This window comes from Neoarius graeffei, chromosome 15 (assembly GCF_027579695.1).
Source record: "Neoarius graeffei isolate fNeoGra1 chromosome 15, fNeoGra1.pri, whole genome shotgun sequence".
In the NCBI taxonomy this organism is placed as follows: Eukaryota; Metazoa; Chordata; class Actinopteri; order Siluriformes; family Ariidae; genus Neoarius; species Neoarius graeffei.
Window position 1 is genome coordinate 35,511,123 of NC_083583.1, and position 18,026 is coordinate 35,529,148.

Here is an 18,026-nt window from a genome sequence, read left to right on the forward strand (position 1 = left end):
TCAGCGTTATGGATGTGACGAAATTCCGTTACGGATGTGACGCGTCTGAAATAGACATGGCATATGTTTAGAAAATCAGCAATTTAACCACCATAACCCTTTGAAAAACTCTGTAAATATCAGCTAAAACTATCAAAGTTCTTAAATAATATTTAGGATGGCTATTGTTTTGCTGTTTTGTGGATTTTAGCATACATTTCTGTGGCTTGTGGCAATAATATAGAATTGTACATGATCAAAGTTGATTTTAGCTTGGGTTTTACATTATAAGAAAGAAAGACTGACAGTGACATATTAGGTTGGTTACAAATTGGTTCAACTTATTCACATCTGTAAAATACAGGCCTAGGTGATATCTCTGGGAGTGGTTTTGATGTATTACATGTTGCTTTATTTTTGCATGGTGAGGTTGACATTTACATGGAATTGCTCGCGTCAAATCTTGGCAGTTTATTCATACGCGAGATCGTTGCGCAATCGGACACTTCACTTGGTGGAAACAGGACCACAGCTGGTTGGATCTTAGGACCACAAATAAGTAATCAGTAACAAATTTATTTTGGCTTAAGAAATAAATTCCCAAGGAACTATTTCTTTTTAAATATCTTCTTCCACATCCACACAGTTATTGTGAAGTTTTGTTCATTTGTGCAGTATTTCTAGCTATGAGCTGACTCCGTCATCATTAGATCACTACACTCTTGGTCTGTTTTTTGCTGCTACAGTTTTTAGGAATCTTTCTGAATTAAAAAAAAAAGCCACCCACAGATCCCAAAGCAGTGTACAGACAGGTTAGACTGGTTCCTCTTTATTCAGTATTTCTCTGTTAAAGGTCTGCTTTTATCGTGGTCTCTACATAGCTTACACAGCTTACACAATGCTCTAGAAGAGAATAACCTCAGGAAAACCATCGTCATTTCAACATACCAACTAGTTTTATTCCCCCCCCCCCCCCCCCCCCCTTTGTCAAAGCACATAATTAATGCTTTTATGCATTTTACATGCAACAGTGTGTGAGACTTTGTATAAAAGTCTAGAACTTATTTCTGTGACCTTCTGCAAAGCCTCTCAAATGGATTAGTGAGCTTATAAATTTGTATAGAAGTACATTTTATTTTCCACCACAGCCCAGTGTTTAATGCAGACAGAAACTTCCTACAGTTCGGTGTCTGATCTGACAGGAAGCAGAACTCTTTTCTGCAACAGGAAGTGGTAGCTGCTATTCATCTCTCCTTAATGGCTCAAAGACTCATTGTTCCTCAGGAAGTCCCCAGAATTGAACTTTTTATTCTCTCTCAAACCATTGTAATATCTGTGGGCTTCCAGTATATTTGGTTGTATGTAAGGTATGACCCGAGTATGTGGCCGTGTGGGAGAATATGCAAAAGGCACATCACCTGTAGGCTGCTGCTTTTCTTTCTCTCCCTCCTCCTTTTGCAAGTGTGGGCAAATTTAAGCTGAAGTAGCTGTGGGTAATGGACATTTCTTCCATTTCTGGTGACCCGTGCAAAAAACACCTCTTCAGCTGTTGATCCAGTTGCTGCTGGATGGTGTGATGGGTGCTTCCCAAATTTGTTCGATTGATTGATTGATTGATTGATTTGATTTACTCCCCCCCCCCCCCCCAAATTTAGTCATGACCAATTCTCACCTGTTAGACAGCTCTCCATCACATGAAGGCTACCAGCTCCAGAGGGTGAAGGCTATCAAGTCCTTCCTCCAAGGCACATGATGCCAGCTGACTGCATGGTTTCGAACTGCTGCTCAGGCAAATTTAGGAGCAGTGTAACATGCTCTGAGGAAACTGATATCTGCCCACCACCATATGCATGAGCTCACATGATTGGTTATTGTCGCTTGTGATTAATGAGGAGAGCGAGTATGCCACTCCTCATGAGTACTGGGGGGGAGCTGAAAACGATATCTGTAGTTTTATAGATATCTATAGGTACATTAGCCTGTTTGTCACCTCAGTACCACTTCTCCCAATGTCTTTCACCCTAATCTTTGTCACGTAACCTTTTCTCAGCTGTTGTCAGCATAGGTGAGAGCTTCTTGGGCAGGGGGATCCCTTTTCCTTTTGCGTGTGGGCTTTTTTTTTTTTGGCTGCATAATGTACATGCAAAATTATTTCCCCATGTTAAAACTACTCTTTCCTAAATGCCATACATATTTATTTTTGGATGCTAGAACTGTACTTTTGAATTCTAGGCCTGTTTCCACCATCTAATTGACTAAGCATACAGCCCTATTATCAAACAGCCAGCTTAATTAGCGCCTGTACACAGTAACACAAATGAACTGTGTTCATCACTGAAGCGTTGACCTCTGAGCTAATGTTGGGGAATTCCTAGAAGATAGAGAAGTCACACAAGCTGCTTCAGATTGGCGGAGATGAAATAATGATTGTGTGATTGTGACTGAACTCCAAGGCTGAATATAAAAAGAGCTACAGTTAACAATCGTGAATTCCTCTGTGTTCTTTGCAGGCAAGACAGCTCTCCACTTAGTGCTTCTATTTGATAATAGGACCTTTATTACTGCATGCCACATTTTGTATTTGTGGATATCTGGAGTGGATTATCAAGTGCGGACATGAAGTCTGTCTGTAGTTTTAGATTATACCCCAGTCTGCCTTTCTTTTGGCTTTGGTCGTCAGTTGTTCCACTTTATGTAGAGCCAGTAATAAGTTTAACTTAGCTTGTTTCCATAGCCAAAGGCTGTTTCACAGAGATAACCACAGAATAAGACGTGCAACCCAAAGCAAATGAAGTGCAGGGGGAAAAAAAAAAAGACACAGCACAGGCGTGTGTGTTCAGACTTCCTTTTAACATTTCCAGGTTCTGCTTAATTAAGGAGATCTACAGCTAATAAAGATCCAAGAGTCAGACAGACCTATTATTCATTCATTATTACCAAAATAAATGTTTTTACTCTTTGGATTTATCCCACCCCTTATGCCTCCACATTTCTGTGGGTGTTGCGAAATGAAGACTATGCATTCCCTTTCAGGTAAGCATAGTCACTTCTTCATACTCCTTTGTCTTACAGCCAGTCACTGTGCTAGGGCATGTTAGAATCTGAATAATTTCTCTGCTGCATTCAGAAGTCTGACTAGACCTGTTTGTTTCAGGCTGTTGACAGAACTTACACAAAATATAAATGAGAGAAATTCCAGCATTTGCAAGCCGAGAATCATAAACTCGTGTAGCTAAAACTTAATGCTGTATAGCTGTAAATGGAAATGGATCACACACAGAGCCTGCCACAGTTGTTGGCGTCCGTTGTGAAGATTAGTATAAAGTGTTGGGAAAAATCCACCTTTTGGTGAAGTCGCTTCATCTTGCACTAAAAAATTGAGCTTTATTTGGAGAAAAATTCAAGAAATAATTTTAACAAAAACACATGCAGCAGTTAGAATAGAATAAATCTTAATTTTTCCACCTTGGTGGACAATTTTTAATCCACCATTACATATAACATGCAAACAACACAACTTGACAAACAGTAACACATACAACAAACACAGAGGGTTGTGCAGAATGGAATAAAATGAAGTTTAAAAAAAAACAAATGGCAGTTATCAGTGTCTGTGGATCACTCACTTTGAGTTAAGAATGCTAATGGCATTTGGAATAAAAGATTTTTTAAATACACTTTTAGCCAGAGGGGCCATATAGCCCCTCCCAGGCTTCAGAAGCTCAAATTGGCTAAAAAAAAAAAAAAAAAGATGAAAACAGTGCCACTATTCTTGTAGATTTCCTCCTCAGCTTTTCAGTGTAGAGGTTAGCTAGATGTTTTTGGGGTTTTCCCACTATTTTGCTTGCCATTGACACAAATCCTTTAACGTTTTATACGGTTGGAGAATACATCTGAGACTGTTCCTCTTTACACAATCTCCCCAGATCATCCATGGGCCTCAGGCCTCTCTTGTGCACTCTCCTCTTCAGCTCACCCCACAGGTTTTCAATGGGGTTCGGGTCAGGGGACTGAGATGACCATGGCAGAAGCTTGATTCTGTGGTCAGTTGACCAGTGTTGATTTTTATATATGCTTCAGATCACTGTCCTGCTGGAAGAGCTTATAATGGCCCAGTTGTAGTTTCTTGGCAGAGGTAGCCAGATTTTAATATAAAATGTCCTGGGGTTTCATAGCGTCAATGATGTCATGTATCCTAACTAGGTTTCCAAGGCCTTTGGAGGAAAAAACGGCCCCAAAACATCACAGAACTTCCAAGTTTACTGGGATACAGTTGGATTTACAGTAGTTCTTTTCATTATGGTCATCCTTCTTTTTACACCAAACCCACCTTGAGCATTTATTGCCTAAAAGCTCCATTTTTGTTACATCAGAACACGGTTCCAGTCAATGTTGTAGCGCATCTCGCGTATCGGATGCTCATGTTTGCGATTTAACTGAGAGGGCTGAGTAGGAAGGGGGGGGGGAGGGGGGGGTTAAATAACCATTTCCTGACTTAAGGTCTACATACTTCTTCCTTATTTAGGTTGTGTTCTCTCATCTTTCCCATGTTGATGGATGACTAAGGGAATTTGATGTCTGTGTCACTTCATATTTGTACCCCAGTTAATAATGAAGTCATGGATTCCAACTTGAAAGTTCCTACACACTCCAATCAACTCAATGTACAATTTAAATAGGCGACATGCTTCAGTTAGACTATGTTCATTATAATTTCCAGGGGTGCCAGTAAGTGTGGCACGTTTTTGTTGAAAATAATTTTCTTGAGACTTGTTTTTCTCTGAATAAATTTTTGAATTAGTTTGGATTTTTCTCATCTCAGTGAGATGAAGCTACTTCACTAAAAGGCAGATTCTTCTCCCCCCACCCCAAACCCTTTTTACTAAACTTTATGAGGGGTGCCAATAATTGTGGAGGGCACTGTAGAGTTTGGAAATGTAGGCTTACAAGCTGCTTTGCTATTTTTATTTATTTATTTATTTATTTATTTCCTCCCCACTTCCAATTTTATCACTTGCCAGACTCTATCATGTAGCAGTTACCACCTGGAGGCGGTGAAGGCTAAGAGGCTAAAACTTGCTTCCTTTAAGACACGTGAAGCTAACCAAGCATATCTTTTCAAACTGCTGCTTGTGCAGGTATCCACCCTCTTCTGTGTACAAGAGCTCACGGACACTCATGATTGGGTAGTGTCACTATGATTGACAGGAGAGAACATGCCAGATTTGCTCCCTTGGCTCCTGGCCACAGAGGATTGTGGCATTGCTGGGATTCAAACTCTTGATCTCCTGACAATGGGCTGGGATGACCAGTGAAGCCATCCCAGGCCAGGAGAGAGGCCCAGGAGGCTAGCAGTCCACTGAAGAAAAAAAAAAATAATAATAATAATAAAATGCGGTTGACTGGTTTCAGCAAATTAGTTTTGTACTGAATCATTAAAATTGTTGACATGTACATTTATTTTTCCCCCTTTTTTTTTTTTTGAAAGGGACAATTGGAGCATGAAACTCCTTCACAAGCTTGACATCAGTGTGACGGCTTATAATAATCAGTATCCAGAAGTGCATGTACTAGTGCATCTCAAATTAGAATATCGTGAATTTTTTTCATAATGAGCTTGTAGCTAATGAAAATCAGAAATCCAGTATCAAATTATTAAACGTTTAATTTTGCATTTGAGTAAAAGTGTAAATACCATGCATCTTTCGGTCTAGTTCAGTACATGCAACCACAATTGTGGGGAAGACTGCTGACTTGACAGTTGTCCAGAAGATGATGATCAACACCCTCTACAAGGAGGGTAAGCCACAGGAGGTCATTGCTGAAAAAGCCTGCTGGAAAAGGTGCACAAGCAACAGGGATGACTGCAGCTTTCAGAGGATTGTCAAGAAAAGTTGATTCAAGAACTTGGGAGAGCTTCACAAGGAGTGGACTGAGGCTGGTGTCAGTGCATCAAGAGCCACCACGCAAATACATCTTCAGGAAAGGGGCTACAGCTGTCACATTCCTAATATCAAGTCACTCCTGAACCAGAGACAACGTCAGAAGTGTTTTCCCTGGTCTAAGGAAAGAAAGAACTGGACTGTTGCGCAGTGGTCCGAAGTGTTCTTTTCAGATGAAAATAAATTTTTTTGCATTTCATTTGGAAATCAAGGTCCTAGAGGAAGAGTGGAGAGGCACAGAATCCAAGGTGTTTGAAGTCCAGTGTGAAGTTTCTGCAGTCTGTGATTTGGGGTGCCAGGTCCTCTTCTGGTGTTGGACCACTGTGTGTTAAGTCAAAAGTTAACACAGCTGTCTACCAGGAGATTTTAGAGCACTTTCATGCTTCCATCTGCTGACAAGCTTTATGGAGATGCTGATTTTCTTTTCCAGCAGGACTTGGCACCTGCCCACAGTGCCAAAACTACTACAAAAATGGTTTACTGACCATATTACGGTGCTTGATTGATTTAGCCAGCCGATTCATCTGACCTGAACCCCATAGAGAATCTATGGAGTATTGTCAGGAGTAAGGTAAACACCCTGCCCAAACATAGATGAGCTGAAGGCCACTATCAAAGCAGTCTTGGCTTCAGTAACACCTCAGCAGTGAGACAGGCTGATCACCTCCATGCCATGCTGTACTGATGCAGTAATTCATGGTAAAGGAGCCCCAACTAAGCGCTGAGTGTATAAATGACCATTCGTTTTAGAAGTTGGACATTTTGTGTCTTTGCAAAGCCTTTTTTGATTTGATCTTGGGAAATATTCAAATAATTTGAGGTGCTGGATTTCTGATTTTCATGAACTATAAGCCATAATCAGAATTAAAACAAAGGCTTGATATTTCACTTTAATGAATATAAAAACATAAGCTACAGATGATCATTGCTGAAAAGGCTGGGCGGCACGGTGGCATAGTGGTTAGCGCAGTCACCTCACAGCAAGAAGGTTCTGGGTTTGAGCCCAGTTGCTGACGGGGGGGCCTTTCTGTGTGGAATTTGCATTTTCTCCCCGTGTCTGTGTGGGTTTCCCCCACAGTCCAAAGACTTTGTGGTTTAAGTTAACATGGGGACAGCCTTAGCTGAAGTGCCCTTGAGCAAAGCACCTAACCCCCAACTGCTCCCTGGGCACTGGAGCATAGCTGCCCACTGCTCTGGGTATGTGTGGGCAGCTATGCATGCATGTGTTCACTGCTTCAGATGGGTTAAACGCAGAGGATGAATTTCACTGTGCTTGAGTGTGCAGGTGACCACAGGCTTCTTTCTTCTTTAGAATATGAAAATTTACTTTTATTGAAAAATTATGAAAAAATGAACTTTCATGATCTAATTGTGTGTGAGAGAGAGAGAATTATAGCAGTTGCCCATGTGCCTTTAAAACCTGTGCACTTTTGAGACCAAATATCTTTGTGCTAAGATACAGGTTGAGGGCTCAGTGCATGGAATCTTAATCAGTGTATGTATGGCTTCTCCTCAAAATGGCTGCATGAAAAGCAACCCACGTTCCCATTTTGGCTGGTGTTTGGAACACTAGCAGCCCTATTTGGGATGCACCCGGATCACTTTGTCCTTTTTTCATTTAGTTTCTTGTGCTCAGTAAACAGTGAACACTATTCATGCCTTTAAGCCCACTGGCTGAGGTTGGCATTAACTGGGTGAGTTCAGAGCACCGAATGCCTCGTTAATCACACCCTGACTCGATGTCAGTGTGTGTGTGTGTCTGTCTCTCTCTCTCTCTCCTGCCCTCAAAAATAGGGCCCCTCCAGCATATACTGTCTCTTCCCACCACTTCCAGCCTCACGTGGCTGTAAGTTCAGCCTATGTATCCCCCATGTCCAAGTGTCTTTTGATGATTGGCTCTGAATTTACTTTGAGAGCTCTTGCAAAACTCTGTGCTGATTGGTGCAGAAGCATGAACCCTGATGATAATCTTTTAAAACAGCCCTGATACTGAACAGTTCTTTATCTATTTTTTTGAGGTCCTCTCATTTTATTAAATTTTTCAAATGCGTGTTTATTGCGGACATGTTCTTGCTTGTTAATAAACCACTATGATGCAAAAATAAATACTTGTACACATGACTGAGATTTTATTAGTAGAAAAAGAATAAACCAGATAAAACCTTGTCTGAATCTCCATATCTGTTCTTTCTCAGAAGCAGAGATGCTTAAGATCTTGATTAGGATGTTGATGTTACTCTGTTATCTTTGCACTGCATTTTTTGGGTCATAATTTTCCCATACTCTAGCTTTGACTCGCTTTCATTGTTACTGCTGTTGCTTTCAAAAAATGTTAGCGTTCAGGTTAAAGCTTTGCATTTCAGATGTATTCTGACAGGCGTTTGTGGAAATCTTGAATCTGATTGATCAGTGTTGATAGATTTTGCTATAACATCAGTTCTGATAGTGCAGCTGCAAATTGGACTCCTTCTGATATCGTTTCTGTAATGACAGCTCTTTATTCCCACCCCACCCCCCAGAAAAATCAGTTTTTTCCTTACCTACATGTTTGTGGAACTGATTTAGTGTATCTAGACACATTGTTCCACCAAACCTCCTGTTATTTTCTGCACTGCTTAGTAATGGAAATTTGCAAAGAAAGCCTCAGGTACTGAGAAGACGTTACATTTATCAGTTATCGCCCAGTACTGTGGGGAAAATTTTTTTTTTTTTTTTTTTTTTTTTAATTTTTAAAAAGGGAAGAAACTTAAAGCCTCCCAGAATCCCTAAAATTGTCAGAAATGAGAACAGGCTTGTTTTCCTAGAAATATGATCTGTTCCTTTTTTTTTTTTTTTTTTTTTCACCCATCCCACCCTTTCATCTGTTTTGTTTAGGCATTCGGCAACGCAAAGACAGCCCACAACAACAACTCCAGCCGCTTCGGCAAGTTCATACAAGTCAACTACCTGGAGAGCGGAGTGGTCCGGGGGTGAGTTTTTGTTGCATCTGTTTTGAATTGTTTGTTCAAATGTGTGAAGTCATTAGCAGCACATCCACTCATTCAGTTAAGCAGGCTGTTTTAATTCTTCAGCCTCTGTGTATTTGAGCCAGATGTGTTCGATTAAGGTCAGAACTAAACTCTACAAGGTGGCCCACAACACATGAAGCAGAACAGTATGGGAAAGAAAGTTTTGAAGTGCATGTGTGGTTATTATGCACGTCAGAGCAAAATCATGTGTCATTTCCTCTCTTAACCCTAAGAGAGTGTGCATGAGTAGAAATAAGGAACTGTTCTAGACTCGGGTGATGGTTCCGCTTAAGTTAAACCAGCCGTGCTGCGCTTTACCTTTCTGATCAGGTTCGGAGGATGATCATCATCTGGCCATTATTTTAGACCTTATTAGTACAATAATAGCATCTTTTACTCATAAATGTGAGTTTTTAGAACTCACCAGCTCCTTGAGAGTTTGAACCTTTATCGGCTCTTAGAAAGGTCAGTTTACACATCAGATCTCTTGATTTTAGGTTTGCGTACGGTGGATGGGGGTGTTTGAAAACAACGTAACAGATTGACCAGTATGTTCAAAAGTTCAGCTGTGGTCATGCATGGGAATGCCAGCATTTTGCTATGATTTCTTTCATACAAATCAATACATGTACAGCTGCAACGCCATTAACCATCACGTGGCAGAAGGCTACCTCGAATGAAAACTGTCAATGTATAAGATACCACAAGCAATATTTTAGAAGTGAACTCTCAAAACCGTATTAATCTATAACCATTAAGCGGGAAGTGTTTTGCCAAAGTCAACAATTGTTCATTCTTTGTAGTCATTAGTGGTTTCTTTTTGGGTCTACGTAACGGCTTTCTTTTTTGGGCTTACTGCTGCTGCACTCTCGTTTTTTCCATTGCAGCAGAGACCGTGATAATTAAACACACTTGCATGGAGTCAGACAGAGATTAGATCCAGTGCAGACTCACAGCGAGCTGCTTTTATCGAGGAGGGGAAAACGGGTCACGCTGGGTCCAACGGGCGCTTTTGTCTCATTTCTGAGTCTTTGTCAAAAAGTCTCCGTTGGACAATATGCGCAGCTGGCGCTGTGTGCGGTGCACGTGCTCAGTGCGAAACAAAAGCAGGGCTGTTCCAGAGCGAGTACGGCAACCAAGGAGGCTCATAAACCCGATAACAAAGCTGGCAGCTTGAGAGGATGCTTTCACGCACTTCATTGTTCTTTGGCTGAATGCAGCCCCATGCAGTCATCCCCACTCCATTGATGAGTACTCAGTAAGTCTGTTGCTTTTGTTGTAGCCTGAGACGGCTTTTTTTTTATTTTGTTCCTTCTGAGGCTTGTAGAGCTCTAAATGTGATTTAAAATCATGTCAAATGTTTTCTTGTCTATTCTTAGACGAGAACAAACTGTGTATAGAAAAGTGAAGGAGTTCAGTGACCACCTTTGAATAATCAATGTAGCTGTTTATTTTGGCGTTCTGTTAGAATAGCGTTTTTCTCGACCGCATGATCACATCACTTCGACTTGAGTCTTTGTTTGGTTTGCAGTATTGTTCTGGCCATCTGCCTTCCTTGTGCCATTGACCAAAACCATGCACACCCTTGACTCCTATTGACAGCCAGCAGGCCTGATTCATAATCAATCACCATGTGCAGTGAGGAAGGCGAGGAAAATGTAAATCAATGGTTCTCTGCTTTTGCAGGGCGGTTGTTGAGAAGTACCTGCTGGAGAAATCCCGTCTGGTGTCTAGAGAGAAGAATGAAAGGTAAAAAAAATGTGTTTAATGCCATTAATCCTTTTTATATAACTTGGCTTCTGAGAGCGCTCGCTCTACAACCAACCCCCCCCCCCCCCCCCCCCCCCCCCAAAAAAAGCCATCTGTATCATTAATGAGCTAATTATAGAATGTGAAAACTAGGTGAGATTCCCACTTATCAGTGGTGGTGTGGAAAAACAACTCCTGATGGGTGTAATGTAAACATGGCTGATTAAATTGGAGCATGAATATGCTTATCTCGCTCTTTGAACTGCCATTTTGTCTCGCACATAGAAACTATCATGTGTTTTACTACCTGCTGATGGGGGCGTCTGAGGAGGAACGCAAGGAGTACAAGCTCTTGCAGCCAGAGAACTACAACTACCTCAAGCAGGTGAGCACTGGTTATAATGGGCTTTGTAGTCTTTATCGAAATGGCATTTATGCAACCGACTTGGTCTAAAATGATGCACTGTGCAGTGATGCTGCATTTCTAATTCTTTTGTGTTAGAGAATCATTTTGTAAATGCATTAGGGTCCGAGATGCAAATGGGATGACAGGAGATTTTGTACCACCCTTTAGTTAGATCACAGCACGACTCTGTCCAACATTCTTACTGTATTAACATATACTTGGGCATCTCAAAAAATTAGAATATCGTGACAGTTTGTGGGTTTTTGTTGTTCAATTCATAAAGTTAAATTTTTCTATATTCATTGCATGTAAAGTGAAATGTTTCAAGCATTTTTTTTTTTTTTGATTTATGGCTTAGCTCATGAAAATTAGAGCCAGTGTCTTAAAATATTTCATTGAGTATTTCATATCAAGCCACTCCTGAACCAGAGACATCAGAAGCGTCTTACCTGGTCTAAGGAGAGAAAGAACTGGACTGTTGCTCAGTGGTCCAAAGTCCTCTTTTCAGATGAAGGTAAATGCTGCATTTCATTTGGAAATCAAGGTCCTAGAGTCTGGAGGAAGAGTGGAGAGACACAGAATCCAAGGTGTTTTAAAGTTCAGTGCAAGTTTCAAATGAAATGCAACATTTACTTTCATTTGAAAAGAGGACTTTGGAGCACTGAGCAACAGTCCAGCTCTTTCTCTCAGCCCAGGTAAGATGCTTCTGATGTGTCTGGTTCAGGAGTGACTTAATATTAGGAATGTGACAGCTGTAGCCCCTTTCCTGTGCATGGTGGCTCTTGATGCACTGACACCGGCCTCGGTCCACTCCTTGTGAAGCTCTCCCAAGGTCTTGAATCGACTTTTCTTGACAATCCTTTGAAAGCTGCGGTCATCCCTGTTGCTTGTGCACCTTTTCCAGCCAGCCTTTTCAGCAATGACCTCCTGTGGCTTACCCTCCTTGTGGAGGTTGTTGATGGTCGTCTTCTGGACAACTGTCAAGTCAGCAGTCTTCCCCATGATTGTGTGTGTTGACCTAGACTGAGAGATGCACGGTGTTTGTGGTTTTAGTCAAACGCGAAATAAAATTCATATTTTGAGATACTGGATTTCTGATTTTCATGAGCTATAAGCCATAATCATCAAAATTAAAACACAAAAAGGCTTAAAATATTTCACTTTACATGTAATGAACATACAGTATGAATGAAAGTACCTTTTTTAATTAAATTCCAAAAAAACCAAAACTTTCATAATAATCTAACTTTTTGGGATGCACTATATTATGTAGGAATATAACCGCAGTAGCTCTACTGCAGCAGCAAACACTTGGAGTCATCTGTGAAAAATCCAAACTTTGTGAAAGCTCACTGGCGTAGAGCATAGAAGTGAAAAGATCATTGGATTAATGACTCTATACAATCATAATGCATGTTTATAATATTTACAAATAGTTAGATTAGATAGAACTTTACTAATCCCTTTGGGAAGGTTCCTTCAGGGAAATTCCAGCAGCATCATTACAGGATAAACGGAGAATAGAAAACAGAGAACTTCTAGATCAATTAAATTATTTACATATACAAATATAAAAAGTTGTACGTTATATTTACTAAACCAGCGCAAACACCTTTTTTTTGGTGCAAAAAAAAGGGTTGAGAAGCCCTGACATAGTCAGGGTGGGATGAGTTCTAGCCAGTTCTCATACCAGTTTTTTTTTTTAATTATTTTTTTTATGGCTAATGTACTTCCTGTAAACTTGCTCATCACATCCTGGCTGCTTGTGCAGTGTCTTAATTCAGCTGAACACATTAAGAGGAGAATGCTACTTTCTGTCTTACTTATCAGTTAGCATTAACAGGAGAAAGCGGTGGGCCGTGTCTCTGAACCAGTGGTCAGCTCTGCATCACTGTGTCCTCATCAGACTTCAAATTTACTCTTAAAGTAAATAATGCCAGACCATGCTCTACTACAGTTAGTTTCTCTTCCCTGCCCCCAATAGCAAAACTTTACCATAGAAGATGCAGACGACCTTCGGCACGACTTTGAGCGCTTGCAGCAAGCCATGGAGATGGTGGGCTTCCTACCTGCCACCAAGAAACGGTGAGTATAATCACCTTGCAACGGCACACTCTGAAATTAATGTATAGCCTGTTGCACTTTTTATTCATTTATGATTACATTAAACGTTGTGGAAACAAGTTAGTTCCTGAGTAAAGAAAGTACAATATTAGTTTGTAAAAAAATTTATTTTTATTTTTTTTTGGGGGGGGGTCACCATTTCAAGTATCCCTCACTGTATAACTAAAAGTCCTGGGGGGTTGAAGTTGGATCTGATCCAGCTCCTCCTACCTGGGCCAAATCTACCCAAAAGTCCAGAAGGTGGGGGGCTATATTTCATGCTGGAGTATAGTGTTCAGTTTTGTAGAGCATCTTGTGGGTTAGGGATTACGGTTTGACTTGCAGGAAGAGTAGGATCAGGTCCAATGCCAACCCTGGACTTTTGGTCCTACAGCATGGATGATCACGGTCATCTGGGGCAAAGACAGCACCATATGAAATCTGCAGGATAACATTTCTGAGGCATACACTTAATTTATATTACTTGTCTGATTGATGGAAAAAATTGTGCTGCTCAGAAAGTATGAGTTCCAGAGTATAATCCAGCCTGGTTGGAAAATGAGACATCATTCAGTGAATGCCCAGTGCACTCCTTCCAAACAAATGTAGTCAATTTAGCTTGAAACCACTGTATGAACCTTGTAACAAGTACAGACACTCGTATCCCAGTGTTCAGCTACATGATGAAGTTTGCTTTTAGAGTGCAGGCAGTCCCACTGTGCCTTAAACCACATCAGCAGAGCTTAATGACATCCCTGTAGACCTGGATATGGTTTGATTTTGATTTGGGGATTTGTTGGCAGTCTTGATCGTGTAGGTCCAGTGTCAAGCTATAGAAGCAAATTCTGGACCTCAAGTATGTCAAAGCATTTGGGGTGGGTGGAAAACTTCCTTAAAGCTTATTTGCTCAAAGCGTTCCATCAGAAGTAAACAAATGACTGTAGCGCTGAACCTTATTGAGTCACTGCATTTAGTAGCTCAATAAGCTTATTGCTCACACCCTGCGTGTGTTGATTCATGGTTTATATTGGCTGAAGAGGAAGCACGTGTCTGAGCTAGAGTGAATTATGTAAGGAGTAAAACATTCCGTGTTGTGCTTATGTAGGAAAATAATCAACAGCAGGGTGGTGTGAGGAAGCGGTTACTATTTTCTTTCTCTTTTGAAGTTAATATGCTCAATATAACCCGTCATTTTACATTGAACCAGCAAAGCAAAAACTCCTGTCCTGACGATGTCAGAAAACTTCATTACCGCTTTACCTCTGACTTGTTGCAAAGTGCTGGCAATGGCAAAGGCAACTCCTTCCATTAATGTTAAACATCTCCTTACTGAAAATGTCACCATAGCAACTGCTACACCTTTAGTTTAACCTTTTTTAGTTTATGTAGTGTCTGCATTTCAAGTCCCTGTGAATGAGCGGTTATAGCTATAATGTATTGGTGTATAAATATAAACCGGTGATATGCAGTTGCACTCCTACAGAGCTGCTGGTGTGGGTTTTTTTTATTTTTATTATTATTAATAATAATAATCAGCACCTTCAGACTAATCAGAATCAAGAACATAACACTGTGGCACAATTAATGATCTGTTAAAAATTTCACTATTTCAGGATATTCTCCGTGCTATCGGCCATTTTGTACCTGGGTAACGTCACCTACAGCAGGAAAGCCACAGGCAGGGATGAGGGACTGGATGTGGGACCACCTGAGGTGCTCGCTAACCTCTCAGAACTACTCAAGGTAACGGAGTGTAATGAAGCAACAGCAAGAATCTGTTCTAGAAATAAATTTAAATAGTAATCAGAAACATGTAATCAAAACAGTATTACTACTTATAACAATGTTGTACAAGTGAAGTTATGTTGTGTCCACAAAGAAACGATCTTTTTTTTTGGGGGGGGGGGGGGGTTCCCTTGATACAAAGCATTTATAACAGACTAAATAAATTTCAGGACTTTATGAACAGGGGTGTGTGTGTTTTGCAGGTTAAAGAAGAGCTGCTAGTTGAGGCACTCACAAAGAGGAAAACGGTTACAGTTAACGATAAGCTGATCCTTCCCTACAGCCACAGTGAGGTACAACAGGCCATGTCTTCAGTATTGCACACTCTTAATGAAAATGTGTGGTTCCTATATAATCACTAATTATAGTGATCTAAAACCAGATTATGTGCAGTCACCTTGAGTGATATGTTCAGCGTGAACTGAAAACCTTCAGATTTTTTTTAAAACTACCACCTGTGGAGCCAAAGATAAATTTCCATATCTGTGGACCAATAAAGTAGATTTGATTTGATAGCTAACACTTTTTTTTTTTTTTTTCCCCCCCTTTCTCCTCCTCAGGCAATCACAGCACGGGACTCTATGGCTAAGTCTCTGTACAGTGCCCTATTTGATTGGATTGTCCTGCGCCTCAATCATGCATTGCTCAATAAGAAGGACATGGAGGAGTCCGTTCCGGTGAGATATATATTACTTTTCCATCAAACTGGAAGCTTTTTCACGTTACTCTTTCATGCCTTTACCTTTTTTCAGTTTCTTAAGCATATTAAATGACTTAACTATAGGTAGGGCGTCACAGTAACTGTAATAATGTAAAAGCTTTGGTTTCAAGAAGTGGGTTGGGGTGTTTTTTAATGCATGGTCATTCAAAGAATTAAATACTGTAGATATGACCGTACTGACTGAGCTAAAACTGCAACGAAAGGGAAAGGAGTGTGACAGGGTCCAGCTGTAGCATAAAAGCATGAGCAGCTCCACCCCAGGCATTATGCCACTTTAAACAAGATGGTGACTTGCCTCCCCACCTGATGTATATATATTTTTTTTAATCTATTATGAAGCTTTGAAAATTATATAATATGTATTTAACAAATAGATATTTAAAATATTAGGAACACTTGTAGACCTGCTCATTTCTGCAATTATTTCGTCACCCAAACACATGGCAGTGGTGCAGTGCATAAAATCATGCAGATAAAAGTCAAGAGCCTCTATTAATGTTGAGGGCAAATAAATTAAAATGCTTAGAGCGCATACATAGAGCTTTTATACTGACATTTATTTGTAGCCTAAAGATGTTTTGCACAAGTGTTTAAGCTGTTTCCTGATCTAACGTACGTGTGTATTTTATTTATTTTTTATAAATGGAAAACATTTATATAAATATCAAAGCATATTATAAACAATTTTAGTCCAAGTTTTTTTTCTTCATAGTTGTGTGTGTATATATGTGGATGTAGCTTTGTAACCCTCATGCAACACAAGCATGATTAAAGCCTATTCAGGGAACTTTATAGGAGATACGCATAGCCTTTATTTTTAAATAAATTTGAGTGGATAGTATCTCCATCCTTGACTCTTGTATGCTGCATAAATGGGAGTAAAAAAAAAAAAATTGAGAGTTAAAATTGACCGCAAAGTTGGCATTCGAGCTGCCCCGCTGAGCCAGCCAGCCCTGAGTGTGACACGTCACAGCAGGAACCGGTTTTAAGGTCGAGGCCTTTTACAGCTATAGACCAAAGTCATATAAATAAAAATTTATGGTGAAAGTAAGAAACACCGTTATCGACTTGCTCAACTAAGACTGATTTGACTTCATTGATTGTGGGTTGACTCTCATTAAAACAGGATAGGTGTTATAACTTATGCAACATACATGTACATGCGTGCATTTTCACTGATAAAACATAAAAGGCTAATTAAATAATCAGATGAACTGAGACAATCACATTCTGAAGCAAATTAAATAATGTTATACCAGTAACTTAAACACACAATACAAGTTACATGTATTAATCTAAATGCAGGTAAACGAGTCCTTCCCCCCCCCCCCTTTTTTTTTTCCTTCTCCATCCAAATGAGTCGGAGCTTACCCGTCTGTGTTCTCGCTTCTTGAAGGTGGATCTTGTGACTGATTTTGTTTTTGGAACAATCTGACTTTCAGTTGTTCATTCAGTTCTCTGTTCATTCGCTTCTTCCACATAAAGGTGAGATGGCAGCAAGATCCAGTTTAGAAATAAAACGGCTGCTCCACTCATTCACTTTTCATACTGTGTATTCCGCCATTACTGCTCGGTTCAGGCAATTACTAAAACCCGGGATGGAACGGGATGTCACTGGTTTTAGCAACAACTGCAGGGAGGTCACTGCCTGAGCGATATGTCACGTCTCGGGTTTTACCAACAACCCTTGGCTCACTCTGGGAGGACTGGTGCAACTGAACTTGCTTTCCTTTTCTTGTAGTTTAATTGTTGGTACTGCACCCTCTTTCAATACAGGCTTATAGCCAACGCTCAACAGATCAGAGGTCTTGTACGAGTCTTCAGTAAAATGTGCAGAGCAGAGGAGAGACCACTTCATAGCCGCCCAATGTGCCCGTGAACTTCTCGCAAAACGCGTCCAAATCTTTGCAGTTTGAACATTCTTGGGCCATGAATGTAACATAAATCCACCTTCTGTCGTGTTGCTGTACCAGCCAAAAACGCATCTACGTGGCATGGCGATAAATTAGCTCAAAATGGAGGATCGGCGTTGCAGTCAGCTCTGTGTTTTAGTATAGTGGAAATAGCGAGGAGACCGATAGACTTCCTGCTGTGACGTTACGGACATCAAGGTCATTCACTCAGACCGCTACCGATTATAAATCACTTTAATCGTAAAAATTACTATATTAGATTTATTGTTGGCGCTTAAAACTATTCCTGTGCCATTCTTGAGGTCTCAAGGCTTTTATAAACGAAAGAGGCCATGGCTCTGCGTATCTGCTTTAAGAACAAGAATATTTAGCTGAAGTTATCTGGAACATAAATGTAAAATACTTCACCACTGATGGACT

At 40.4% G+C, this 18,026-nt stretch overlaps 1 protein-coding gene across 14 annotated transcripts in view; it reads left to right on the forward strand.

Annotated features, from left to right (window-relative positions):
* Nucleotides 1-18,026, forward strand: part of si:zfos-588f8.1 — a 94,346-nt gene that overhangs the window by 41,223 nt on the left and 35,097 nt on the right. For all 14 annotated transcript variants that reach the window (XM_060941186.1, XM_060941197.1, XM_060941184.1 and 11 more), the window contains exons 3-9: nucleotides 8,796-8,890; nucleotides 10,616-10,678; nucleotides 10,964-11,063; nucleotides 13,069-13,169; nucleotides 14,801-14,930; nucleotides 15,176-15,265; nucleotides 15,533-15,649. In XM_060941186.1, the coding sequence (XP_060797169.1) occupies nucleotides 8,796-8,890; nucleotides 10,616-10,678; nucleotides 10,964-11,063; nucleotides 13,069-13,169; nucleotides 14,801-14,930; nucleotides 15,176-15,265; nucleotides 15,533-15,649 (696 nt within the window). The remainder of the gene's footprint in view (nucleotides 1-8,795; nucleotides 8,891-10,615; nucleotides 10,679-10,963; nucleotides 11,064-13,068; nucleotides 13,170-14,800; nucleotides 14,931-15,175; nucleotides 15,266-15,532; nucleotides 15,650-18,026) is intronic.